Below are 26,675 nucleotides of genomic sequence, written 5' to 3' on the forward strand. Positions count from 1 at the left end.
CTGAGCTTCTATTATTTCAGAGGAAGACAGAAGGTGTGTGGTGTGTGGCGATGATTTGAAGATAAAAGAGTCCGATTAGGCGTATATATGATATTCCAGACTGCCCAAACTGGACATTTTGTTTATCCAAAGCTTGACTTGATCAGGGAAAGTAATGTGAAACAGTCAGAGGAAGGAAACCAGCGTCCAGAATGTCCTCTCTGAGACTATCTGCACTTATTTCCTGACACGCTGAGGCAACATGTAGCCTTTGCTGATATCAAACACTGTTTTGGAGTAAAATAACAAATAAATGCACATTTAAATGCTACATATCTAGTGTTAATCTACATTATAAAGGTATTATGTCCTTCTGTGGCCACTGTTGATTCTATCAGCATCCATCCACCATCAGCCACCACGTGTGGTCCCTAATCTGCTTTTAGGGATGCTGGAGTCTGATACAGTGGTCACTGGGATTACCCCCCCTGGACAGGTGACTCAAACTGACTCTGAGCAGCTCTATAGAGCCTCAAATGCCCTAATGTGCTTGTTGTTGGACTGTGGGAGGAAACCTGGAAGAACACGTGAACTCCAAATAGAGGACTCAAGCACAGAACCCTCCTTTTATGAGGTGACCAGAAACAATGTCAAGGGGGGGTCATGAGTGTCAGATCAGTCCTGCGGGACAAAGAGAACATCTGGCAAACCTTCAGCTTTGTGTCTTTCTGCTTTGAACTGGCACATCGGGATGTTTTCACTGACAGTTCCGATCAGGATTTTTACTAAATTTAAAAAAACGTGTTAACTGTGAGGGTCAAGCTGCCCACCAGCGGGCAGAACCAAAGTTAAAAGGGGGGTTGTGAGTGCGTGCAGACGCGACATAATGGCACCGTATCCTCGCTTGAGCGTTTGTTCTCGCTCTGTGGAGGATTGCAGACTTTAGACTATTGATCGAACCAGTGTCATTTGTACTTTCCAGTCTTTGCCAGGAAATGTTCCATCTCTTTTACTTTGGGTCTGTAAACTGAAATCAGACATTTTGTTATTTGTCTTGTCTGTGCTGCCACGGAGAGGACAGGTTACTGTATGTTAAAAAAAATACCCCAATATATTGATATTTAAGTATAAACCACCTGGATTTGGTTTATTTGGTCCATTTTTTCTGTCAGGATTGAGTAAATTCACCTGTGTCCACTGTACTGTCTGTAGGGAACAGAGGAATCTCTCTGACCTGTGTGTTGACCCCCTGCCGTGTGCTTGGAGTGTGCATGACGCTGATGACTTTGGGAGCCATCGGAGCCGTCGCCTGGGTCATAGGTCAGAACACAAATGCAGACATGTGATGAAAGTGGTCACTTGTGCTCAAATGCTGCGTCAGATAACAGTTTTTAGCCTTTTTCTGCAGTTTCGTACTTCACAATGGAAGAAGGCGCAGGTCTGTACGAGGGTGAGTAACGTCAGAAACCGTACAGAGGTTTGAGAGACATTTCGGTGTGGTTGGAGGGACGTGACCGTACGTTTCCACCATCTCCTCGCAGTCCAGGTAAATTCCGCGGACCAGCGTCTCCGAGTGTTTGACTCCACCCACAAGAGGTGGCGCCAGGTGTGTTCCTCCTCAGCCAATGAGTTCCTTGCTAGCATCATGTGAGAAGTGGGTTTTGTTAGGTGAGATGGGTTTTTTACAGATCTATCTGAGCATTAAATGCTGTGACATGCGACTGAAGTGTGTTTGTGCGTTTCAGTGTGGTGAATCACTCCGTTGCTTCAGTGCCGGAGGCCAGCAGAGATGGTGGCGAGTTCTTCTGCGTCAAACAGGAAGAGCTCAGCTACGGCAAGAAAATCAAAGACGCGTTGTTCCCGTGGTAAGCTCCACCCGTCTGTGCGACGCTGCACCGACAGCCACTGTCCTCCCTTTGCCCTTTTCTTTCACCTCTCTTCTTGGTTAACGCACAGAAACATCAGCACTATGCTAGTTTGGACGTCAGGCTGTTGTTGCTAACTGTGTCTGTCTTTGTTCCAGTGACTGTGAGAGCCGGGAGGTTCTCACACTCTTGTGCCAAGGTAAGATGTTTGCTGAGATATACTATCACTGTCCGACACACTCTGGACACTCTCCCACCTTATTTCACACGCTGGGCTACTCTTTCTCTCGTGATCTTTGTGTTTTTCTTTGCTTCCTTGATGCTTTTGTGGCAGGGCGTGGCCTGCCCTCCGAACAGGTGCCATATGGAGGTAGTGCCTTAATTGGTGGGTGGGGAGAAAAGGTTTATATAAGGCACTGCCTCCAGCTGGCTTTAGTTTAAGGATGGGCGATACCACACTTTTGGGATTCGATACGATACCGATACTTTTTCTTGTATTTTCATCGATATCTATCCCGATACCGATACCGTTCATTTCTTACTGGCAATTTTCGTCAGTCAAAATATTATTACATTTAAGACAAATACAGACCATTTATATACAATTTATTATGGTCAATTGATTACTAGGATTTCCTTATCCTTTAAACCTGCATAAGACAGTTGTTCCATAAAAAAATAATTAGAACAATGTCTGACACCATCACACCTTTAGTGCACTTGAGGTATGTCATCACACTTTACTGAAGTCTCAGATTGCTGTTCAGAAATCGTATCATATTCACATTTTCTGCTTTAACACGATTGCGTCTCTGGCTGATTATTTCTCTGGCTCTGCCTTTTGCTGACTGTGTCGGCTCGGCGCAGGCTATGTTGCAGGTTGATGCTCATTCCCTATCTCCTGTCACGTGACATGGGCCAGCTCAGTACGCCGCCAGGTATAGGGGCGTCCCGGCACATATTAATTTAAGTAACTAATCTAAAACGGCGGAAAGTGATGCATACACCCCAATTTTTTTTTTTAGTTAGTATCGATATTTATAAAAGAACATCGATACCAAATGAGTAGCTTGTGAGTATCGATATATCGTTACCACGGGATCGATCTGCCCATCCTTACTTTAGTTGATTTCCCCCTTCAACGAAGGTGTAGCGTGGTTGCAGCTTATCTGGGCTGTTTGACCAACTGAACCTGTCCCAGAATGAGCATGCTGTCTGGCAGCGCCAAGGTAAAAGCACGGCATGCTAACGCATATTTCCTCTGGTTACGACGTAAAGTGCAACAGTGCTGGAACGTGTGCTTGCTACTTGTTGCAGAAGGTTGGTGCTTCCTCCCGCCATCCTTCCGTCCAGAGCGCTTTGCCGTAAGGGCGTGCGCGCTAGTTGGCACTGGGCAGGTGAGGCGCAGCAATGCGCGTCACTGACTCCGCCACTCACTTAGTTGATAAATGGTAATGGGGCTGTTCTCGCTGCAGTTGGCTGCCGGCTGGTGTCGGTGGGTCGCGATGCCCCAGCGGGAACCCCTCATGGAGTAGATTACCTCGCTTACTGGACCCACTGCTGCTTTGGCTCGGTCCTTTGGTTCAGGATTCGCTCTCCTCTCTCTCTCCCTCTCCCTCGCTCCCCTTTGCTCGGAGAAACGGCGCTGAGACGTGGTGGTGCCGCCGAGCGACACAGAGCTTTTGCCTAAATTTTAGACTCTTACCAGTGGTTAATTGTATCAATTTATATTTACTTTTTTAGGTTTTGTTGCTTTTCGTTTCTTGGTTGACGTTAATTTCTTAGACGACCTGGTCACCATTTATTTGCCTTCTGTGTGAGGAGGTGTTTGCGCTCGTCGCGTCTGATTGTTTATCACTGTAAATTAATTGTTCTCTTTTTCTTGTGGACAGGTGCTGCGGGCCACGGCGGGGACCCAACCCCTGGTGGAGGGCGTTTTCATCACCCCTCGTGTGTAGTTTGTTTGCAGTAGCACGGGTGTTTTTAGTTTGTTTATCTCCCCTAATTGAGTTTTAACCTGCCGGTGGGGCCCCAGCCCTGTCCACCCCTTTTGTTTGACTTTTGTACAGCTGAGTTATTTTTTGTTGAGTATTGGATTTAATAAAATTGTAGTGCCTAACCCTCAATCCCATCTCTGCCTCTGGAATAGAACCTTATCTGCGCGTGCCTGTTCTCGGTTAATTCCTGGGGTGAAACTCCCCAGGTGGCGTTGTCGTTAACCGTTCCACCTCTCTCCACCCCGCCACACTTTCACATCCTGTCTGGCATTTTAATCCCCTCCTTTATGCCTATCTTGTCTGTTTTCCCCCAGTTGTGTCCTAAAATTACCCCCACACTGTTTGATTTTCTATCTGCTCTCTCCCCTCAGACTGCGGCAGGCGTAGTTTTGCAGCAGACCGTATAGTCGGTGGTGTAGATGCCAGGCAGGGAAGTTGGCCTTGGCAGGTGAGCCTCCAGTATGATGGAGTCCACCAGTGCGGGGGGTCCATCATCTCAAACCGCTGGATCGTCTCTGCAGCACACTGCTTCCCCAAGTAAGCAAGAGAGCTGCATAAAATGCAAACTCTTGTCTGTATGGATACAAGAGCAGTATATATCTTCTGTGCTAGGCGGTATAGCTTTCTTAACCGCTGGAGTGTGTTGCTGGGCTCCATCTCCAACAAACCTGTCAATGCCAACGTGGCGGAGGTTAAGACTATCGTTTACCACAGCAGCTACCTGCCCTTTGTGGATGCTAACATCGACGACAACAGCAGGGACATCGCCGTTCTCGCCCTCACCCAGCCTCTCTCGTTTCAACGGTATGAAACACACACACACACACACACACACACACGATTTCATGATAACAGTTTTTACAGATGAGGAAGAAGGAGCGCAATCTCTTTTCCACGGTAATGTTTGTGACCCCACAGCACAGATTTGAATAATTATATCATGTGTACAGATTAACTGAGAACATTAAATGAACTATATACACATGTCAACTTTTCTGGGCTAATATTTTATGTTAGATTCGTGGCTGGTTAATTGTTGAATTCTTCTTGTTAATTTATAACGTGTTATATAATTGAAGATCTTCCACTTGGGCATTGCTGCCACCTAGTGTTCATCATATAGAATTACAGCCCCTGTATTAGTGCACGTCAGTAAGATGATGTAATTTTCTTTTTGTGTACATTTACAGAGTACATCCAGCCTGTCTGTCTGCCAACACATGGACAAAGATTAATAGATGGGCAAATGGGAACAATTACTGGCTGGGGAAATGTCGGATACTTCAGTGAGTTTATATTTTATGACAATTGTTATTGTTTTTTGTTTTTTACAAAAGACCGGCTAATATCTACAGAGTTTGACAGTTTTGTTGCCTGTCAGGGCACCTTGCAGATGTCCTTCAGGAGGCACATGTGCCCATCATCAGCGATGCCGTATGCAACGCTCCTGATTACTATGACAACCAGATCACCACTACCATGTTCTGTGCTGGTTATGAGAAAGGAGGCATTGATGCTTGTCAGGTCTGTATTTTCCTCTGTTTATGTATTTTGGTGCACAAATCTAGTCTTTCTGTGCCCTCTCATTCATATGCTTGCATTTCTGTATCTTGGTGGATTTTCTGACCTTCTTAACCTGTGACACAGGGAGACAGCGGCGGTCCCTTCGTGGCAGAAGACTGTCTGTCCAAGACCAGCCGGTATCGTCTGCACGGAGTTGTGAGCTGGGGAACGGGCTGTGCTATGGCCAAGAAACCTGGCGTCTACACCAAAGTTTCCCGATTTCTTCCCTGGATATCTACAGCCATGAGGGTGAGAGACTCTCTTTCTTTTATGGAGTTTATTTGTCATAATACCAGAGGAAACGTTGGTGTTACAGATGTGTTTGTGCTTGTCTCCCCCACCAACAGAGCTATCACAACTTACCAGGGGTGCACAAATTGGCTCGGCCATGAAATTGGGTATGAAGCTCTGAGCCGACCTTGCAGAGGTCAGAAGGGACCTCGAGGGTAATAAAGACAGATACTGCTTTCCTGAACCATTAATACCCCAACTGTGAGCAGAGTTACTAACATTGTTTAACCTCTACAGGAGTCTATTTTTGTATAGTTAAAGACTGATTATAAAAGCCAAAGTGAATTTGTAATATGATCAATACTAGAGGCCACTTTTGTGATACAATACATTTTTTTTCTGACTTTTCTTTTCTTTTGCCTTTCTTGTTTTTTCCCCCACTTCTTGTTCACTTTAGTGGCACACAGCATCAAGTTGACAGTTATCTCAAAAAGTGAATTTACATGCAGACTCATGAAATTGTGGATGATAACCGTTTAGTTTGTCCTCCAGATTAAGTACAGCCTGTGCCATTTATTTGGGACTCAAGTTTGTGTTGCTAAAGGCTAACTGCTAATTTTTTAAGATTACTTAAACTGCACATAGGTATGTCATAGCAGAAACTGCATGCAATACCCCGGCTTTAGCATAAAAAGCAGTTATTCAAACATGTTTTGTCTTTTTCCTCACAGCGAACTGATGCGGACTTCACTCTTGTTGCAATCAGTATTTTGTTCTCGTTGTAAATAGTTTTTTGTTGTTTATGATGTTTATTTGAAGCGTTTTGCGGAGCCACAGTGCAATAAAAAATTGAAATCGTCTTCTCAGAGGAGCTCTTTTGTGCTTCTTTAATGCCTATTGTGGCACTGCCTGTGTCCTGGTTGAAAATGCAAGTCAGATATTTAACAAAGTTTGTTAATCTTTATGTTGTAAAGAATTAGGCAAGACTGAGTCCTTGTTCAGAAATGTACCAAATATAAAATAATTAAAATGATCGATACAGTTAGTTCCTGGGTCATCGTGGTGAAATGGTAGCATAGATCACACTGTCAATGCTGTTTTTTCCTTTGGACCTGTGGGGATAAATTAACCAAACATTACAAACACACTTTGCTTCCTTTTACATTGTGCTGTTGTTTTCACCCTTCTATTCATAAACTAAACCAAGAACAAACTGTGCTGCCTGCATGACAAATTCCCCACGTACTCAACACTTCCTTAAACTTAATCAGCTTCACTCTAGATGGCTCTTCAAAATAGAGAGTTCCTCAAAGTTCTAACCACAAATTTAATGCTTCATCAGGGCATTTTTAACGCAACTATTGCAGTGTGAAAAGTGCTAAAGTGTGAAACAGCCACCACCAGACTGGAACAGTGAACCTACCGTGAGCCCTGCACATCTGGACTGTCGCAGCCCCTCCAGATCTCTGGATTTGATGTTCACTAATGAGTAGATCACCTCGCTTCTCATGGATGCCGGAGACTGAGAGGAGGAGATCGTATGGCGAGCGACGTCTGGCAGAGCGGAGTCTGGCCTTTGGATGTTGCTGTATATGACGTTGGATTCATCAAGCGCCTTCTGATGAAGGCGCCTTTTTTTCCACCTGCTGAGACAACAACAAACATATAAATATAGAATATAGCTCATTCTTCCAGATCACATTTTGACTAAAGTTTCCTTGAAAGTAGCAGCGTGAAAACAGCGGGAAAGTTTCTGGAACGGACTCTCCTAATCTGTCTAGCTCATTTAAGGTGGAAGAAAAAAAGATTTCTGAAAGCTCTGATGAAAAATTGGTCGCATCAAAGAGAAATTTGTTATTTTATTTGGTAAGGGAAATGAGGGTTAGCCCACATGTGGCTATTCTGGACAAAGAAAAACGTCATCCAACGCCCAGAAAAGGAGAAGCAATAAAAATGGCATTTGAGTGGAGAAAAGTGCAGCATCTTCATTAATGACTGACTCACCAGAACAAAAGAGGGCGACCACGAGAGCTACGATGAGAGCGAGTCCAATTCCGACCACAGCTGGGAGCGTCTGGCTACCTGAGGAGGTCAGACATGTCACCATTTAATCACTTTAACCTAGTTATCTTGCTGCAAACTCTACCAGACACAAACCCCGCTGCTCCTCATCCACCATGGCCAGCAGCACCTCGGTCGAGTTCTTCCCCCCCACTTGGTTCCTGGCCTGGCAGAGGTACAGTCCAGAGTGCAGCGCCTCCATGGAGGAAATGGACAACACCTGACCTGAGCCCACCTGCAGCCCGTTGGAGCTGCTGGAGTTTGTATTTCTGTACCAGATGTAGGTATCTGCAGGGGGGTTAGCATCACTGGAGCAGGTCAGAGTCACACTGCTGCCCCACACCACATGGGCTGGGTTAATTGTAATGGAAATGTTCTCTGGGACGTCTGGGAGAAGAACGGGATCCCACACAGTCACATCGTCATCATCAGAAATGTGTTGAGTTGAGTTTATGTCCAGATACGTACAGTAGACCTGGAGGACCGCAGAGGAGTTAAAATGGTCCACCCCTCTGCTGCTGATGTTGTTCCAGGCCTGACAGTGGTACCGCCCGCTGTGATCCGGCTGCACGTCAGGGATGGTGTAGTTCTGCCCCGACCCGATGAAGCGCCCTTCCCTGTAGAGGCTGTACCCGTTTCTTTCTCACCGGGGGGCTGGCGTCGCTGTGGCAGGTGAGAACCACCGAACTTCCTCTGACGACGTTCCCGGGTGAACTGATGGTCAAGGTCACTCTGTCAGGAGGATCTGATGGAGGGATGAGCCGGAAGGTTGAAGGATACAGTGAAATATGGATAGAAAAGAGTATGTAAAGGTGGAATGGCATCTTTTTTCAGACACATTTCTTATTTTTATTTCAGTTTATACACATCAGTAATTGCTGTTTTCAAAATTGATTAATGTGACTTCTGCAGAACAGTTTAATTAAGCAGATGTTGAATCAGTGATAGTTGATGAAATTAGGAGAAAGTGTGACGGGCTTACACAGTACATTTACGGCCACGGGAGCAGATCTGACCCACTCTTGTCCCCGGACAGCACAGTGGTACCTGCCAGTGTCCTCTCGCCTGGCTACAAAGACCTCGTTCCTTACAGGTTGTCCATCCTTGAACCAGACAGTGTCCACTGGCGTGGGACAGCCCGACACACAGGTCAGCCTGATGTCGTCGCCTTCCGCCACGGAGCTCGACTGCACAGCAGCCGTCAGCTCTGAATCACAGGGAAAAGGGTGAAGTTAGAAGGGTGATTCAAACACTCGCTGGCTGGTTTATTCCTGTTGTTACCTTTTACATACAACTTAGTAGTTTTACTTGTCTGAGCTTCGAAACTGGTGTAAAAACTGAAAAGTAGTCCCCTGCATCGGCGTGTTGCACATCATTTATCTGCAGGCGGCAGTCACTGATGAAGTTGCCCAAATATCGATAGCGCTGCGAGGAATCCCGAAATTTGGCAAAGAGACGGGCCTCCAATAACCAACCCCTGCTGAATTTCGTCCAGACAACTCGGTGACAGTGTGGTAAAAGGATTGGAATACCGGCAGTTAATCACCGCTGACGCCCCTCTCAGAACGCACAGATCACTGTCCAAGGTCACTTCCAAGGATCCTCTCCGGCACCTTTCATCCAAGTAAATAAACTCAGTGATTAGAAGTTTGACCTGAAACGTTGAACCCAAAATATGTTGACTCACCAGATATCGTCGCAAGAATAATCAAAATATGACTTTTCATGCTTAAAATCCGCCTATATCGACAGAGTTCCATATAATCTCAATGTGCACGACCAACCGCTTTAGGGCTATTTATGTTGAACACTAACCAAAAGTGGGAGGATTTCATGTTCCTTCCTCTTCTCAGATTTTTTTTTGAGAGATTCCGGTTTGATCTGAATCGCAAGCACCGTAAAAAGAACTGCTGCTGCCTATAAGAGAGAGAGACGAATTTTATGTTATAAGTAACCTTAAAGTATAATAAAAATGTGCTCATCAGCATTTTCTGTGACGTTCTGCGAAATCCATCTCTGTCCACTAGGCGCCGCTGCTGGAACATTAAACTAAACGAAGGCAACGCAGCTGACTGGTCCCCAGATAATCTACACAGAAATATCATAATTATGTACCTACAATTAATGTCAGACAGCGACTACGATGGCCAAGACATGAAGACGAAGAAAGGAAGAAAGAACAAAAAGGGGGTTGTTTTTGGAGAAGTGTAATTAAATCTTATTTTTTGAGTTAGGCAATTGTTTTTTAATGTTTGTATTTTAAAGGTTTGGTTAAGTTTATTTCAGAACCGCCAGAGTCTCGCTTCTATTTTCCACACAAGAGAAATCTGACAGAACTTCTTGAAAAATTGTTCTATTCGAAATTTATCTAAAATTATAATGAAATTACCGCTGTGTTAGTTGCATGGTTGGAACAAAGCAGCAAGGATCAGTGTGTTTGACTCCACCCACAAGAGGTGGCGCCAGGTGTGTTCCTCCTCAGCCAATGAGTTCCTTGCTAGCATCAGCTGTGAGGAAGTGGGTTTTGTTAGGTGAGATGGGTTTTTTACAGATATATCTGAGCATTAAATGCTGTGACATGCGACTGAAGTGTGTTTGTGCGTTTCAGTGTGGTGAATCACTCCGTTGCTTCAGTGCCGGAGGCCAGCAGAGATGGTGGCGAGTTCTTCTGCGTCAAACAGGAAGAGCTCAGCTACGGCAAGAAAATCAAAGACGCGTTGTTCCCGTGGTAAGCTCCACCCGTCTGTGCGACGCTGCACCGACAGCCACTGTCCTCCCTTTGCCCTTTTCTTTCACCTCTCTTCTTGGTTAACGCACAGAAACATCAGCACTATGCTAGTTTGGACGTCAGGCTGTTGTTGCTAACTGTGTCTGTCTTTGTTCCAGTGACTGTGAGAGCCGGGAGGTTCTCACACTCTTGTGCCAAGGTAAGATGTTTGCTGAGATATACTATCACTGTCCGACACACTCTGGACACTCTCCCACCTTATTTCACACGCTGGGCTACTCTTTCTCTCGTGATCTTTGTGTTTTTCTTTGCTTCCTTGATGCTTTCACATCCTGTCTGGCATTCTAATCCCCTCCTTTATGCCTATCTTGTCTGTTTTCCCCCAGTTGTGTCCTAAAATTACCCCCACACTGTTTGATTTTCTATCTGCTCTCTCCCCTCAGAATGCGGCAGGCGTAGTTTTGCAGCAGACCGTATAGTCGGTGGTGTAGATGCCAGGCAGGGAAGTTGGCCTTGGCAGGTGAGCCTCCAGTATGATGGAGTCCACCAGTGCGGGGGGTCCATCATCTCAAACCGCTGGATCGTCTCTGCAGCACACTGCTTCCCCAAGTAAGCAAGAGAGCTGCATAAAATGCAAACTCTTGTCTGTATGGATACAAGAGCAGTATATATCTTCTGTGCTAGGCGGTATAGCTTTCTTAACCGCTGGAGTGTGTTGCTGGGCTCCATCTCCAACAAACCTGTCAATGCCAACGTGGCGGAGGTTAAGACTATCGTTTACCACAGCAGCTACCTGCCCTTTGTGGATGCTAACATCGACGACAACAGCAGGGACATCACACACCACACACACACACAACACACACACACACACACACGATTTCATGATAACAGTTTTTACAGATGAGGAAGAAGGAGCGCAATCTCTTTTCCACGGAAATGTTTGTGACCCCACAGCACAGATTTGAATAATTATAACATGTGTACAGATTAACTGAGAACATTAAATGAACTATATACACATGTCAACTTTTCTGGGCTAATATTTGATGTTAGATTTGTGGCTGGTTAATTGTTGAATTCTTCTTGTTATTTATAACATGTTATATAATTGAAGATCTTCCGCTTGGGCATTGCTTCCACCTAGTGTTTATCATATAGAATTACAGCCCCTGTATTAGTGCACGTCAGTAAGATGATGTAATTTGCTTTTTGTGTACATTTACAGAGTACATCCAGCCTGTCTGTCTGCCAACACATGGACAAAGATTAATAGATGGGCAAATGGGAACAATTACTGGCTGGGGAAATGTCGGATACTTCAGTGAGTTTATATTTTATGACAATTGTTATTGTTTTTTTTTTTTTTTTTTTGTTTTTGTTTTTTACAAAAGATCGGCTAATATCTACAGAGTTTGACAGTTTTGTTGCCTGTCAGGGCACCTTGCAGATGTCCTTCAGGAGGCACATGTGCCCATCATCAGCGATGCCGTATGCAACGCTCCTGATTACTATGACAACCAGATCACCACTACCATGTTCTGTGCTGGTTATGAGAAAGGAGGCATTGATGCTTGTCAGGTCTGTATTTTCCTCTGTTTATGTATTTTGGTGCACAAATCTAGTCTTTCTGTGCCCTCTCATTCATATGCTTGCATTTCTGTATCTTGGTGGATTTTCTGACCTTCTTAACCTGTGACACAGGGAGACAGCGGCGGTCCCTTCGTGGCAGAAGACTGTCTGTCCAAGACCAGCCGGTATCGTCTGCACGGAGTTGTGAGCTGGGGAACGGGCTGTGCTATGGCCAAGAAACCTGGCGTCTACACCAAAGTTTCCCGATTTCTTCCCTGGATATCTACAGCCATGAGGGTGAGAGACTCTCTTTCTTTTATGGAGTTTATTTGTCATAATACCAGAGGAAACGTTGGTGTTACAGATGTGTTTGTGCTTGTCTCCCCCACCAACAGAGCTATCACAACTTACCAGGGGTGCACAAATTGGCTCGGCCATGAAATTGGGTATGAAGCTCTGAGCCGACCTTGCAGAGGTCAGAAGGGACCTCAGGGTAATAAAGACAGATACTGCTTCCTGAACCATTAATACCCCAACTGTGAGCAGAGTTACTAACATTGCTTAACCTCTACAGGAGTCTATTTTTGTATAGTTAAAGACTGATTATAAAAGCCAAAGTGAATTTGTAATATGATCAATACTAGAGGCCACTTTTGTGATACAATACATTTTTTTTCTGTGACTTTTCTTTTGCCTTTCTTTCTTGTTTTTTCCCCCACTTCTTGTTCACTTTAGTGGCACACAGCATCAAGTTGACAGTTATCTCAAAAAGTGAATTTACATGCAGACTCATGAAATTGTGGATGATAACCGTTTAGTTTGTCCTCCAGATTAAGTACAGCCTGTGCCATTTATTTGGGACTCAAGTTTGTGTTGCTAAAGGCTAACTGCTAATTTTTTAAGATTACTTAAACTGCACATAGGTATGTCATAGCAGAAACTGCATGCAATACCCCGGCTTTAGCATAAAAAGCAGTTATTCAAACATGTTTTGTCTTTTTCCTCACACGAACTGATGCGGACTTCACTCTTGTTGCAATCAGTATTTTGTTCTCGTTGTAAATAGTTTTTTGTTGTTTATGATGTTTATTTGAAGCGTTTTGCGGAGCCACAGTGCAATAAAAAAATTGAAATCGTCTTCTCAGAGGAGCTCTTTTGTGTGCTTCTTTAATGCCTATTGTGGCACTGCCTGTGTCCTGGTTGAAAATGCAAGTCAGATATTTAACAAAGTTTGTTAATCTTTATGTTGTAAAGAATTAGGCAAGACTGAGTCCTTGTTCAGAAATGTACCAAATATAAAATAATTAAAATGATCGATACAGTTAGTTCCTGGGTCATCGTGGTGAAATGGTAGCATAGATCACACTGTCGATGCTGTTTTTTCCTTTGGACCTGTGGGGATAAATTAACCAAACATTACAAACACACTTTGCTTCCTTTTACATTGTGCTGTTGTTTTCACCCTTCTATTCATAAACTAAACCAAGAACAAACTGTGCTGCCTGCATGACAAATTCCCCACGTACTCAACACTTCCTTGAACTTAATCAGCTTCACTGTATGGCTCTTCAAAATAGAGAGTTCCTCAAAGTTCTAACCACAAATTTATGCTTCATCAGGGCGTTTTTAACGCAACTATTGCAGTGTGAAAAGTGCTAAAGTGTGAAAACAGCCACCACCAGACTGGAACAGTGAACCTACCGTGAGCCCTGCACATCTGGACTGTCGCTCAGCCCCTCCAGATCTCTGGATTTGATGTTCACTAATGAGTAGGTCACCTCGCCTCCGATGGATGCCGGAGACTGAGAGGAGGAGGAGGAAGGGATCGTATGGCGAGCGACGTCTGGCAGAGCGGAGTCTGGCCTTTGGATGTTGCTGTATATGACGTTGGATTCATCAAGCGCCTTCTGATGAAGGCGCCTTTTTTTCCACCTGCTGAGACAACAACAAACATATAAATATAGAATATAGCTCATTCTTCCAGATCACATTTTGACTAAAGTTTCCTTGAAAGTAGCAGCGTGAAAACAGCGGAAAGTTTCGGGAACGGACTCTCCTAATCTGTCTAGCTCAGGGGTCACCAACCTTTTTGAAACCAAGAGCTACGTCATGGGTTCCGAGTCCTGTGAAGGGCTACCGCTTGACACACTCCTCTAAAATAACAAATTGTCTGTGTGTGTGGTGTGTTGTGTGTGTATCAATAACTTAGAGTGGGTAACAGAAAAGATCAATATTCAACACTTTAATATTATTAATCTCAGCAATTGTTCAGATGATCACTTCTACATTTGATCAGAAAAAAAATGTCGAGTTTTCCCCAGACCTTTTCAACCATAAGAAACTAAACCATTTTAACAATTCATAAACTATGTTGAACCATGTTTTAAAAAGTTATGCAACATTTAAAAAAAAATCAACTTTCCTATTGAATAAATCTTAACTGAACAAATCTACTGCAATTCTGCTCAAAATCTGTTACATTTTATAAACACACTTTTTAGCTCATGGGCCTTCTCTGACTGTAGAATGCTTCCCGGTGGGTAGTTAGCATTAGCATTGTAGCTTTCATGACACGTAGTGAAGCGTCGCTCCACATTGTGCTGCTTCGCTGTCATCACAGTCGCCCCACAAATGCAACATACACACCTTCCTTTCACAGTAGTAAAAAATGACTCTTCCTCCCATTCACTTTGAAAATGATAAATTTACTGTCTTCTTTTTGCCAGGTTTTTGGGGTAGAAAATTGCCCTCCACTCACCATCTTCACTGCCTGCTAGTTTATTCTCCACAAGCGCAAAGGTTCTTTCATGCGCACAATACTGACCTTTGAACTAGGTCAGAGTTCACCTTCACTTTATTTAGATTTTTATTTATTTTTAAGACATTGTCATTTTAAAATCTATGTAAATGCAGGTGTGATTTTAAAAAAATAGCGGTAGAAAAAATGTTCTTAGATGCACCTCACTTTCTTAGATGCACGAGTTTTGCTATTTCGCATCAAAGAGAAATGTGTTATTTTATTTGGTAAGGGAAATGAGGGTTAGCCCACATGTGGCAATTCTGGACAAAGAAAAACGTCATACAACGCCCAGAAAAGGAGAAGCAAAATGACATTTGAGTGGAGAAAAGTGCAGCATCTTCATTAATGACTGACTCACCAGAACAAAAAGAGGGCGACCACGAGAGCTACGATGAGAGCGAGTCCAATTCCGACCACAGCTGGGAGCGTCTGGCTACCTGAGGAGGTCAGACATGTCACCATTTAATCACTTTAACCTAGTTATCTTTGCAAACTCTACCAGACACAAACCCCGCTGCTCCTCATCCACCATGGCCAGCAGCACCTCGGTCGAGTTCTTCCCCCCCACTTGGTTCCTGGCCTGGCAGAGGTACAGTCCAGAGTGCAGCGCCTCCATGGAGGGAATGGACAACACCTGACCTGAGCCCACCTGCAGCCCGTTGGAGCTGCTGGAGTTTGTATTTCTGTACCAGATGTAGGTATCTGCAGGGGGGTTAGCATCACTGGAGCAGGTCAGAGTCACACTGCTGCTGCCCCACACCACATGGGCTGGGTTAATTGTAATGGAAATGTTCTCTGGGACGTCTGGGAGAAGAACGGGATCCCACACAGTCACATCGTCATCATCAGAAATGTGTTGAGTTGAGTTTATGTCCAGATACGTACAGTAGACCTGGAGGAGGACCGCAGAGGAGTTAAAATGGTCCACCCCTCTGCTGCTGATGCTGTTCCAGGCCTGACAGTGGTACCGCCCGCTGTGATCCGGCTGCACGTCAGGGATGGTGTAGTTCTGCCCCGACCCGATGAAGCGCCCTTCCCTGTAGAGGCTGTACCCGTTGTTTCTCACCGGGGGGCTGGCGTCGCTGTGGCAGGTGAGAACCACCGAACTTCCTCTGACGACGTTCCCGGGTGAACTGATGGTCAAGGTCACTCTGTCAGGAGGATCTGATGGAGGGATGAGCCGGAAGGTTGAAGGATACAGTGAAATATGGATAGAAAAGAGTATGTAAAGGTGGAATGGCATCTTTTTTCAGACACATTTCTTATTTTTATTTCAGTTTATACACATCAGTAATTGCTGTTTTCAAAATTGATTAATGTGACTTCTGCAGAACAGTTTAATTAAGCAGATGTTGAATCAGTGATAGTTGATGAAATTAGGAGAAAGTGTGACGGGCTTACACAGTACATTTACGGCCACGGGAGCAGATCTGACCCTCTTGTCTCCAGACAGCACAGTGGTACCTGCCAGTGTCCTCTCGCCTGGCTACAAAGACGTTCCTTACAGGTTTTCCATCCTTGAACCAGACAATGTCCACTGGCGTGGGACAGCCCGACACACGGTCAGCCTGATGAAGTCGCCTTCCGCCACGGAGCTCGACTGCACAGCAGCCGTCAGCTCTGAATCACAGGGAAAAGGGTGAAGTTAGAAGGGTGATTCAAACACTCGCTGGCTGGTTTATTCCTGTTGTTACCTTTTACATATAACTTAGTAGTTTTACTACTGTCTGAGCTTCGACCTGGTGTAAAAACTGAAAAAGTAGTCCCCTGCATCGGCGTGTTGCACATCATTTATCTGCAGGCGGCAGTCACTGATGTAGTTGCCCAAATATTGATAGCGCTGCGAGGGATCCCCGATTTTGGCAAAGAGCCGGGCCTCCAATAACCAACCTCCTGATATTGTGTCCACCAGCCAACTTCGGTGACAGCGTGGGAAAAAGGATTGGAATACCGGCAGTTAATCACCGCTGACGCCCCTTTCAGAACGCACAGATCCCTGTCCAAGGTCACTTCCAAGGATCCTCTCTGGGCACCTTTCATCCAAGTAAATAAACTCAGTGATTAGAAGATTGACCTGAAACGTTGAACCCAAAATATGTTGACTCACCAGATATCGTCGCAAGAATAATCAAAATATGACTTTTCATGCTTAAAATCCGCCTATATCGACAGAGTTCCATATAATCTCAATGTGCACGACCAACCGCTTTAGGGCTATTTATGTTGAACACTAACCAAAAGTGGGAGGATTTCATGTTCCTTCCTCTTCTCAGATTTTTTTTTTAGTGTTAAAAAAAAACCTTTTGAGAGATTCTGGTTTATGATCTGAATCGCAAGCACCGTAAAAAGAACTGCTGCTGCCTATAAGTGAGAGAGACGAATTTTATGTTATAAGTAACCTTAAAGTATAATAAAAATTTGCTCATCAGCATTTTCTGTGACGTTCTGCGAAATCCATCTCTGTCCACTAGGCGCCGCTGCTGGAACATTAAACTAAACGAAGGCAACGCAGCTGACTGGTCCCCAGATAATCTACACAGAAATATCATAATTATATACCTACAATTAATGTCAGACAGCGACTACGATGGCCAAGACATGAAGACGAAGAAAGGAAGAAAGAACAAAAAGGGGTTGTTTTGGAGAAGTGTAATTAAATCTTATTTTTTGAGTTAGGCAATTGTTTTTTAATGTTTGTATTTTAAAGGTTTGGTTAAGTTTATTTCAGAACCGCCAGAGTCTCGCTTCTATTTTCCACACAAGAGAAATCTGACAGAACTTCTTGAAAAATTGTTCTATTCGAAATGTATCTAAAATTATAAGGAAATTACCGCTGTGTTAGTTGCATGGTTGTAACAAAGCAGCAAGGATCAGTGTGTTTGACTCCACCCACAAGAGGTGGCGCCAGGTGTGTTCCTCCTCAGCCAATGAGTTCCTTGCTAGCATCAGCTGTGAGGAAGTGGGTTTTGTTAGGTGAGATGGGTTTTTTACAGATCTATCTGAGCATTAAATGCTGTGACATGCGACTGAAGTGTGTTTGTGCGTTTCAGTGTGGTGAATTACTCGGTTGCTTCAGTGCCGGAGGCCAGCAGAGATGGTGGCGAGTTCTTCTGCGTCAAACAGGAAGAGCTCAGCTACGGCAAGAAAATCAAAGACGCGTTGTTCCCGTGGTAAGCTCCACCCGTCTGTGCGACGCTGCACCGACAGCCACTGTCCTCCCTTTGCCCTTTTCTTTCACCTCTCTTCTTGGTTAACGCACAGAAACATCAGCACTATGCTAGTTTGGACGTCAGGCTGTTGTTGCTAACTGTGTCTGTCTTTGTTCCAGTGACTGTGAGAGCCGGGAGGTTCTCACACTCTTGTGCCAAGGTAAGATGTTTGCTGAGATATACTATCACTGTCCGACACGCTCTGGACACTCTCCCACCTTATTTCACACGCTGGGCTACTCTTTCTCTCGTGATCTTTGTGTTTTTCTTTGCTTCCTTGATGCTTACACATCCTGTCTGGCATTCTAATCCCCTCCTTTATGCCTATCTTGTCTGTTTTCCCCCAGTTGTGTCCTAAAATTACCCCCACACTGTTTGATTTTCTATCTGCTCTCTCCCCTCAGAATGCGGCAGGCGTAGTTTTGCAGCAGACCGTATAGTCGGTGGTTTAGATGCCAGGCAGGGAAGTTGGCCTTGGCAGATGAGCCTCTGTCACGTTCCAGTCTAGGGTATGTGGAAATGGAATTCTGAACCAGGGAAAAGTGAAGGTGGCACGAGGAATAACGCAAGATCAATAAGTGAAATATAGATTTAATGGCAAAAGTGGGGTTGATACAAAAATAAGTGAGCACTTAAATTATAGAGTTCTAATCAATAGTTAAAGGCACGTTGCATGGCAAACATTCCAAAAGTAGACAAAAGTGGCTTCTCCACAGAAGCAGGTGAACTGCAGCCGACGGGCTGCGTATCGCAAAACGAAGTGGAAGCTTGTTGCGCTGATGTGACGAGTCACGGGACTGAACGAGAGAGAGAACCGAAGGATTCGTTGGGTTGCACCCCAGGGTTTTTAAAAGGACGCCAATCTCGAACAAGCCAATCACAGTCCAAGACGCAGCACCTATTGAAACGGGGAACACAAAAAACGGGGGGCGAGACAAAACGGAACCAAACGCGCAAAGGCGGAGCAGAGCGCAGAGTAAAAGCAAACTAAACAACATAACTGGGATCGTAACACCCCCACCACCAAAAATCAACATATAATGTTAATCAAGAAGTGCTCTCATATCAGTATCTCTTAGCGTGACAAAGCATCAGCTAGAACGTTTTATTTTCCTTTCTAATACCTTATCTCCAGGTTGAATCCTTGCAGATATAAGGACCAACGCATCAGACGCTGATTTGAATTTTTCATCCTGGATAGGAACAGCAAAGGGTTATGGTCAGTGAAAACAACGACAGGCTTAGACGTGGAACCCACATACACCTCAAAATGTTGGAGTGCAAACAGTTAAGCTAAAGCCTCCTTCTCAATTGTGCTGTAGTTAAGCTGGTGCTTCAAAAACTTCTTTGAAAAATAACAAACGGGGTGATCAGTCCCACTAGTATCTTCCTGCAGGAGGACAGCACCTGCACCAGTGCCGCTGGCATCAACCTCTAATTTGAAAGGCACATCAAAATTTGGAGACGCCAGTACGGGTGCACTACAAAGCAGCGCTTTAGCGTTCTGGAAAGCAGAGTCGCAATCCACTGACGAACGAGCAAGATTTCTTAAGCAGATTCGTTAGCGGTAGTATCACATCGGAAAAGTTGCGGCAGAAACTACGATAATAGCCAATCATTCCTAGAAATCTACGAAGCTCTCGTCTACCAGATGGAATGGGGAAGTCCACGATAGCGGATACTTTAGCTTCCACTGGGCGCACTTGGCCTTGGCCAACCTGTTTCCCCAAGTAGGTTATGGTTGCTTTGGCGAATTCACATTTAGCTAGGTTGAGGGTCAGAGACGCATCTCTCAAGCGCGTGAATACCAAGCGAATGTTATCAATATGCTCAGACCAGGAGGATGAGTAAATGACCACATCATCCAAGTACGACTCACAGTTTGGGACACCAGCGAGAACTTTATTCATAAGCCGTTGAAGCTTGACGGGGCATTTTTAAGACCAAACGCCATAACCTTGTATTGTGCAAAGTTGTCAGGTGTAACGAAGGCAGAAATTTCGGAGGCTCTGGGCGTTAATCCCACTTGCCAATAGTCCTTGAGAAGATCTAACTTCGTAACGAAGTGGGCGGAGCCAACACGGTCGACGCAATCCTCCATACGAGGTAAGGGGAAGAGTCGGTTTTCGTTACAGCGTTTACTTTTCTGTAGTCTGTACAGAATCTAAACGTGCCATCTGGTTTGAGAACCAGGAGACACGGCGAACTCCACGCGCTAGCACTGGGCCCGGCCAGTCCATGATTGAGGAGATAGGCTACCTCCGATTGCATAATTGCTCTTTTTGTCGGATTGACACGATATGCGTGCTGTTTTATTGGTGCCTGGTCACCTACATCAATGTCGTGGCGAAGTACATTGGTCAACGACAGAACATCGGAAAACAAGCCTGGAAACTCATTAATCAAAGCACATATATCATTAGACTCAAATTAAATCCTCGCTCCTCACGCTCGCGTTGGAACTCCATCTTTTTCTGATTCTCTCTTTCTTGTTGTTCCAATTTCCTTAATTCGATTTCTTTATCCACCTCTAATTGTCGTGACCGAACCTCTTTTTCGAGTTCTCTTTCTCGAAGAGCCATACCTCACGGACTGCTCTAAGTTGTGCTGTATGGAGCTGCAATTTGCGACCTTCCAAATTATACTCCTGCATTTTAAACGAAAGCTCTGCAGTTGGCGATTGGGGCAAATTTGACGGGGAGCCGACACTTTCAGCTTTAGCAATAATATTTTTATCGATCAAGCCCTTTTCTACTTTCTCCAACAATGCTGCCTTAAGCTTTTTATCGTCACTAGTAATAGTTACAGAATAATGTTCCACAATACTAATTAGCTGCTCTTTAGTGCAGCGTAACAAACTATCCTTCGTAGGATTCTTACAAAAATCTTCAACAGACACCATCCTGTAACACAAAAAAACTTCGGTTAATGGAGAATTCAAGCAGAAATGTACAATGTAGATCAGAAAGAAGCCAAAAACCATGCAGAATCTGGTGCGTAAAAACGCGTGCGGCGTGCCAAATGCCTCCAAAATTAGCATTAACAAAATCAAACAAAATCCGAGAGACTGCACTGCAACCACCCCAAGACGCAGGGTGTCAGAGTCTGGTCCTGACTGCCTAACCAGGAACCTAACTCACCTATCTAGCTCTTCAGAGCGTACCAATTGAAGGCCTCTTTAAACGCTAACGTCATAAGAGAGGACTTTATCTTTAGTCCACTCTCTGACTAGCGTACCTCCCCCTGGAGTTACTCCCAAAAAGGCAAATTAAAACATACAAAAAAACAAATAGTGCCCCGAAGGAAGGGTTGAAAACAACCCAGCTGGGAACACGCTGACTCACCAGACCTCTGGATTGCAGACGCACACCTTCGGAAAAAAAAGAAATCAAAATCACAAAAGGCTGAGGACCCTAAACAAAATTACAAAAAGCTATGGACTCAAATATCCCAGACGAGCCCCCATTTGTCACGTTCCCGTCTAGGGTATGGAAATGGAATTCTGAACCAGGGAAAAGTGAAAGTGGCACGAGGAATAACGCAAGATCAATAAGTGAAATATAGATTTAATGGCAAAAGTGGGGTTGATACAAAAATAAGTGAGCACTTAAATTCTAGAGTTCTAATCAATAGTTAAAGGCACGTTGCATGGCAAACATTCCAAAAGTAGACAAAAGTGGCTTCTCCAAAGAAGCAGGCGAACTGCAGCCGACGGGCTGCGTATCACAAAACGAAGTGGAAGCTTGTTGCGCTGACGTGACGAGTCACGGGACTGAACGAGAGAGAGAACCGAAGGATTCGTTGGGTGGCACCCCAGGGTTTTTAAAAGACGCCAATCTCGAACAAGCCAATCACAGTCCAAGACGCAGCACCTATTGAAACGGGGAAACACAAAACACGGGGGCGAGACAAAACGGAACCAAACGCGCAAAGGCGGAGCAGAGCGCAGAGTAAAAGCAAACTAAACAACATAACTGGGATCGTAACAGCCTCCAGTATGATGGAGTCCACCAGTGCGGGGGGTCCATCATCTCAAACCGCTGGATCGTCTCTGCAGCACACTGCTTCCCCAAGTAAGCAAGAAAGCTGCATAAAATGCAAACTCTTGTCTGTATGGATACAAGAGCAGTATATATCTTCTGTGCTAGGCGGTATAGCTTTCTTAACCGCTGGAGTGTGTTGCTGGGCTCCATCTCCAACAAACCTGTCAATGCCAACGTGGCGGAGGTTAAGACTATCGTTTACCACAGCAGCTACCTGCCCTTTGTGGATGCTAACATCGACGACAACAGCAGGGACATCGCCGTTCTCGCCCTCACCCAGCCTCTCACGTTCAACAGTATGAAGGCAGACACACACACACACACACACATACACAAACACACACACACACATACACACGATTTCATGATAACAGTTTTTACAGATGAGGAAGAAGAGCGCAATCTCTTTTCCACGGAAATGTTTGTGACCCCACAGCACAGATTTGAATAATTATATCATGTGTACAGATTAACTGAGAACATTAAATGAACTATATACACATGTCAACTTTTCTGGGCTAATATTTTATGTTAGATTCGTGGCTGGTTAATTGTTGAATTCTTCTTGTTAATTTATAACGTGTTATATAATTGAAGATCTTCCGCTTGGGCATTGCTTCTACCTAGTGTTTATCATATAGAATTACAGCCCCTGTATTAGTGCACGTCAGTAAGATGATGTAATTTTCTTTTTGTGTACATTTACAGAGTTCATCCAGCCTGTCTGTCTGCCAACACATGGGCAAAGATTAATAGATGGGCAAATGGGAACAATTACTGGCTGGGGAAATGTCGGATACTTCAGTGAGTTTATATTTTATGACATTGTTAATGTTTTTTTTTTTACAACAGATCGGCTAGTATCTACAGAGTTTGACAGTTTTGTTGCCTGTCAGGGCACCTTGCAGATGTCCTTCAGGAGGCACATGTGCCCATCATCAGCGATGCCGTATGCAACGCTCCTGATTACTACGACAACCAGATCACCACTACCATGTTCTGTGCTGGTTATGAGAAAGGAGGCATTGATGCTTGTCAGGTCTGTATTTTCCTCTGTTTATGTATTTTGGTGCACAACTCTAGTCTTTCTGTGCCCTCTCATTCATATGCTTGCATTTCTGTATCTTGGTGGATTTTCTGACCTTCTTAACCTGTGACACAGGGAGACAGCGGCGGTCCCTTCGTGGCAGAAGACTGTCTGTCCAAGACCAGCCGGTATCGTCTGCACGGAGTTGTGAGCTGGGGAACGGGCTGTGCTATGGCCAAGAAACCTGGCGTCTACACCAAAGTTTCCCGATTTCTTCCCTGGATATCTACAGCCATGAGGGTGAGAGACTCTCTTTCTTTTATGGAGTTTATTTGTCATAATACCAGAGGAAACGTTGGTGTCACAGATGTGTTTGTGCTTGTCTCCCCCACCAACAGAGCTATCACAACTTACCAGGGTGCACAAATTGGCTCGGCCATGAAATTGGGTATGAAGCTCTGAGCCGACCTTGCAGAGGTCAGAAGGGACCTCTAGGGTAATAAAGACAGATACTGCTTTCCTGAACCATTAATACCCCAACTGTGAGCAGAGTTACTAACATTGTTTAACCTCTGCAGGAGTCTATTTTTGTATAGTTAAAGACTGATTATAAAAGCCAAAGTGAATTTGTAATATGATCAATACTAGAGGCCACTTTTGTGATACAATACATTTTTTTTCTCTGACTTTTATTTTGCCTTTCTTTTTTTTTCCCCCACTTCTTGTTCACTTTAGTGGCACACAGCATCAAGTTGACAGTTATCTCAAAAAGTGAATTTACATGCAGACTCATGAAATTGTGGATGATAACCGTTTAGTTTGTCCTCCAGATTAAGTACAGCCTGTGCCATTTATTGGGACTCAAGTTTGTGTTGCTAAAGGCTAACTGCTAATTTTTTAAGATTACTTAAACTGCACATAGGTATGTCATAGCAGAAACTGCATGCAATACCCCGGCTTTAGCATAAAAAGCAGTTATTCAAACATGTTTTGTCTTTTTCCTCACGCGAACTGATGCGGACTTCACTCTCGTTGCAATCAGTATTTTGTTCTCGTTGTAAATAGTTTTTTGTTGTTTATGATTATTTGAAGCGTTTTGCGGAGCCACAGTGCAATAAAAACATTGAAATCGTCTTCTCAGAGGAGCTCTTTTGTGCTTCTTTAATGCCTATTGTGGCACTGCCTGTGTCCTGGTTGAAAATGCCTGAAAGTGAGAGTCAAATTGCATGAAACATCAAGTATTGTAAGTCAGATATTTAACAAAGTTTGTTAATCTTTATGTTGTAAAGAATTAGGCAAGACTGAGTCCTTGTTCAGAAATGTACCAAATATAAAATAATTAAAATGATCGATACAGTTAGTTCCTGGGTCATCGTGGTGAAATGGTAGCATAGATCACACTGTCAATGCTGTTTTTTCCTTTGGACCTGTGGGGATAAATTAACCAAACATTACAAACACACTTTGCTTCCTTTTACATTGTGCTGTTGTTTTCACCCTTCTATTCATAAACTAAACCAAGAACAAACTGTGCTGCCTGCATGACAAATTCCCCACGTACTCAACACTTCCTTAAACTTAATCAGCTTCACTCTAGATGGCTCTTCAAAATAGAGAGTTCCTCAAAGTTCTAACCACAAATTTAATGCTTCATCAGGGCATTTTTAACGCAACTATTGCAGTGTGAAAAGTGCTAAAGTGTGAAACAGCCACCACCAGACTGGAACAGTGAACCTACCGTGAGCCCTGCACATCTGGACTGTCGCAGCCCCTCCAGATCTCTGGATTTGATGTTCACTAATGAGTAGGTCACCTCGCTTCTCATGGATGCCGGAGGAGACTGAGAGGAGGAGATCATATGGCGAGCGGAGTCTGGCAGAGCGGAACTTCTGATGAAGGCGCCTTTTTTTCCACCTGCTGAGGACAACAACAAACATATAAATATAGAATATAGCTCATTCTTCCAGATCACATTTTGACTAAAGTTTCCTTGAAAGTAACAGCGTGAAAACAGTGTGAAAGTTTCAGGAACGGACTCTCCTAATCTGTCTAGCTCATTTGAAGGTGGAAGAAAAAAAGATTTCTGAAAGCTCTGATGAAAAATTGGTCGCATCAAAGAGAAATTTGTTATTTTATTTGGTAAGGGAAATGAGGGTTAGCCCACATGTGGCAATTCTGGACAAAGAAAAAAACGTCATCCAACGGCCAGAAAAGGAGAAGCAATAAAAATGGCATTTGAGTGGAGAAAAGTGCAGCATCTTCATTAATGACTGACTCACCAGAACAAAAAGAGGGCGACCACAAGAGCTACGATGAGAGCGAGTCCAATTCCGTACACAGCTGGGAGCGTCTGGCTACCTGAGGAGGTCAGACATGTCACCATTTAATCACTTTAACCTAGTTATCTTTGCAAACTCTACCAGACACAAACCCCGCTGCTCCTCATCCACCATGGCCAGCAGCACCTCGGTCGAGTTCTTCCCCCCCACTTGGTTCCTGGCCTGGCAGAGGTACAGTCCAGAGTGCAGCGCCTCCATGGATGGGGGAATGGACAACACCTGACCTGAGCCCACCTGCAGCCCGTTGGAGCTGCTGGAGTTTGTATTTCTGTACCAGATGTAGGTATCTGCAGGGGGGTTAGCATCACTGGAGCAGGTCAGAGTCACACTGCTGCCCCACACCACATGGGCTGGGTTAATTGTAATGGAAATGTTCTCTGGGACGTCTGGGAGAAGAACGGGATCCCACACAGTCACATCGTCATCATCAGAAATGTGTTGAGTTGAGTTTATGTCCAGATACGTACAGTAGACCTGGAGGAGGACCGCAGAGGAGTTAAAATGGTCCACCCCTCTGCTGCTGATGTTGTTCCAGGCCTGACAGTGGTACCGCCCGCTGTGATCCGGCTGCACGTCAGGGATGGTGTAGGTCTGCCCCAACCCGATGAAGCGCCCTTCCCTGTAGAGGCTGTACCCGTTGTTTCTCACCGGGGGGCTGGCGTCGCTGTGGCAGGTGAGAACCACCGAACTTCCTCTGACGACGTTCCCGGGTGAACTGATGGTCAAGGTCACTCTGTCAGGAGGATCTGATGGAGGGATGAGCCGGAAGGTTGAAGGATACAGTGAAATATGGATAGAAAAGAGTATGTAAAGGTGGAATGGCATCTTTTTTCAGACACATTTCTTATTTTTATTTCAGTTTATACACATCAGTAATTGCTGTTTTCAATATTGATTAATGTGACTTCTGCAGAACAGTTTAATTAAGCAGATGTTGAATCAGTGATAGTTGATGAAATTAGGAGAAAGTGTGACGGGCTTACACAGTACATTTACGGCCACGGGAGCAGATCTGACCCTCTCTTGTCCCCGGACAGCACAGTGGTACCTGCCAGTGTCCTCTCGCCTGGCTACAAAGACCTCGTTCCTTACAGGTTGTCCATCCTTGAACCAGACAGCGTCCACTGGCGTGGGACAGCCCGACACACAGGTCAGCCTGAGGTCGTCGCCTTCCGCCACGGAGCTCGACTGCACAGCAGCCGTCAGCTCTGAATCACAGGGAAAAGGGTGAAGTTAGAAGGGTGATTCAAACACTCGCTGG

At 44.6% G+C, this 26,675-nt stretch overlaps 2 protein-coding genes, 3 long non-coding RNA genes and 1 pseudogene across 6 annotated transcripts in view; 2 read left to right on the plus strand and 4 right to left on the minus strand.

Annotated features, from left to right (window-relative positions):
* LOC130520311 (uncharacterized) lies at positions 1–13,140 on the plus strand. Its single transcript, XM_057024022.1, is given in 21 exon segments — positions 1–1,299; positions 1,388–1,429; positions 1,521–1,647; positions 1,725–1,844; positions 2,003–2,043; positions 4,213–4,378; positions 4,454–4,645; positions 4,760–4,785; positions 4,999–5,127; positions 5,223–5,365; positions 5,489–5,653; positions 5,752–5,793; positions 10,097–10,227; positions 10,305–10,424; positions 10,583–10,623; positions 10,868–11,033; positions 11,109–11,266; positions 11,620–11,748; positions 11,863–12,005; positions 12,129–12,293; positions 12,392–13,140. Coding segments are annotated over 21 exon segments (2,340 nt in total). The 5' UTR covers positions 1–1,250; the 3' UTR covers positions 12,437–13,140.
* Positions 8,180–9,252, minus strand: LOC130520307 (uncharacterized). Of its 2 annotated transcripts, none has more exons than XR_008948767.1 (3): positions 9,229–9,252; positions 8,679–8,903; positions 8,180–8,441 (listed from the first exon to the last, which is right to left on the minus strand). It is a non-coding gene; the product is annotated as an uncharacterized LOC130520307 (long non-coding RNA). The 2 variants fall into 2 exon arrangements; XR_008948766.1 differs by lacking the exon at positions 9,229–9,252 and adding an exon at positions 8,978–9,126.
* Positions 13,073–26,675, minus strand: part of LOC130520312 (hemicentin-1-like) — a 25,874-nt gene continuing 12,271 nt past the window's right edge. The window contains exons 11-15 of the mRNA XM_057024023.1: positions 26,398–26,622; positions 25,507–26,160; positions 25,355–25,433; positions 13,698–13,931; positions 13,073–13,388 (exon numbers count right to left, since the gene is read on the minus strand). Of these exons, the coding sequence (XP_056880003.1) occupies positions 13,331–13,388; positions 13,698–13,931; positions 25,355–25,433; positions 25,507–26,160; positions 26,398–26,622 (1,250 nt within the window). The 3' untranslated portion in view covers positions 13,073–13,330. The remainder of the gene's footprint in view (positions 13,389–13,697; positions 13,932–25,354; positions 25,434–25,506; positions 26,161–26,397; positions 26,623–26,675) is intronic.
* Positions 15,152–16,335, minus strand: LOC130520306 (uncharacterized). The gene is made up of 3 exons (XR_008948765.1): positions 16,198–16,335; positions 15,682–15,960; positions 15,152–15,600 (listed from the first exon to the last, which is right to left on the minus strand). It is a non-coding gene; the product is annotated as an uncharacterized LOC130520306 (long non-coding RNA).
* On the plus strand, positions 17,395–24,211 carry LOC130520314 (serine protease hepsin-like; annotated as a pseudogene).
* Positions 24,324–24,977, minus strand: LOC130520310 (uncharacterized). The gene is made up of 2 exons (XR_008948770.1): positions 24,814–24,977; positions 24,324–24,502 (listed from the first exon to the last, which is right to left on the minus strand). It is a non-coding gene; the product is annotated as an uncharacterized LOC130520310 (long non-coding RNA).

Source organism: Takifugu flavidus, unplaced genomic scaffold, assembly GCF_003711565.1.
Source record: "Takifugu flavidus isolate HTHZ2018 unplaced genomic scaffold, ASM371156v2 ctg342, whole genome shotgun sequence".
NCBI lineage: Eukaryota > Metazoa > Chordata > Actinopteri > Tetraodontiformes > Tetraodontidae > Takifugu > Takifugu flavidus.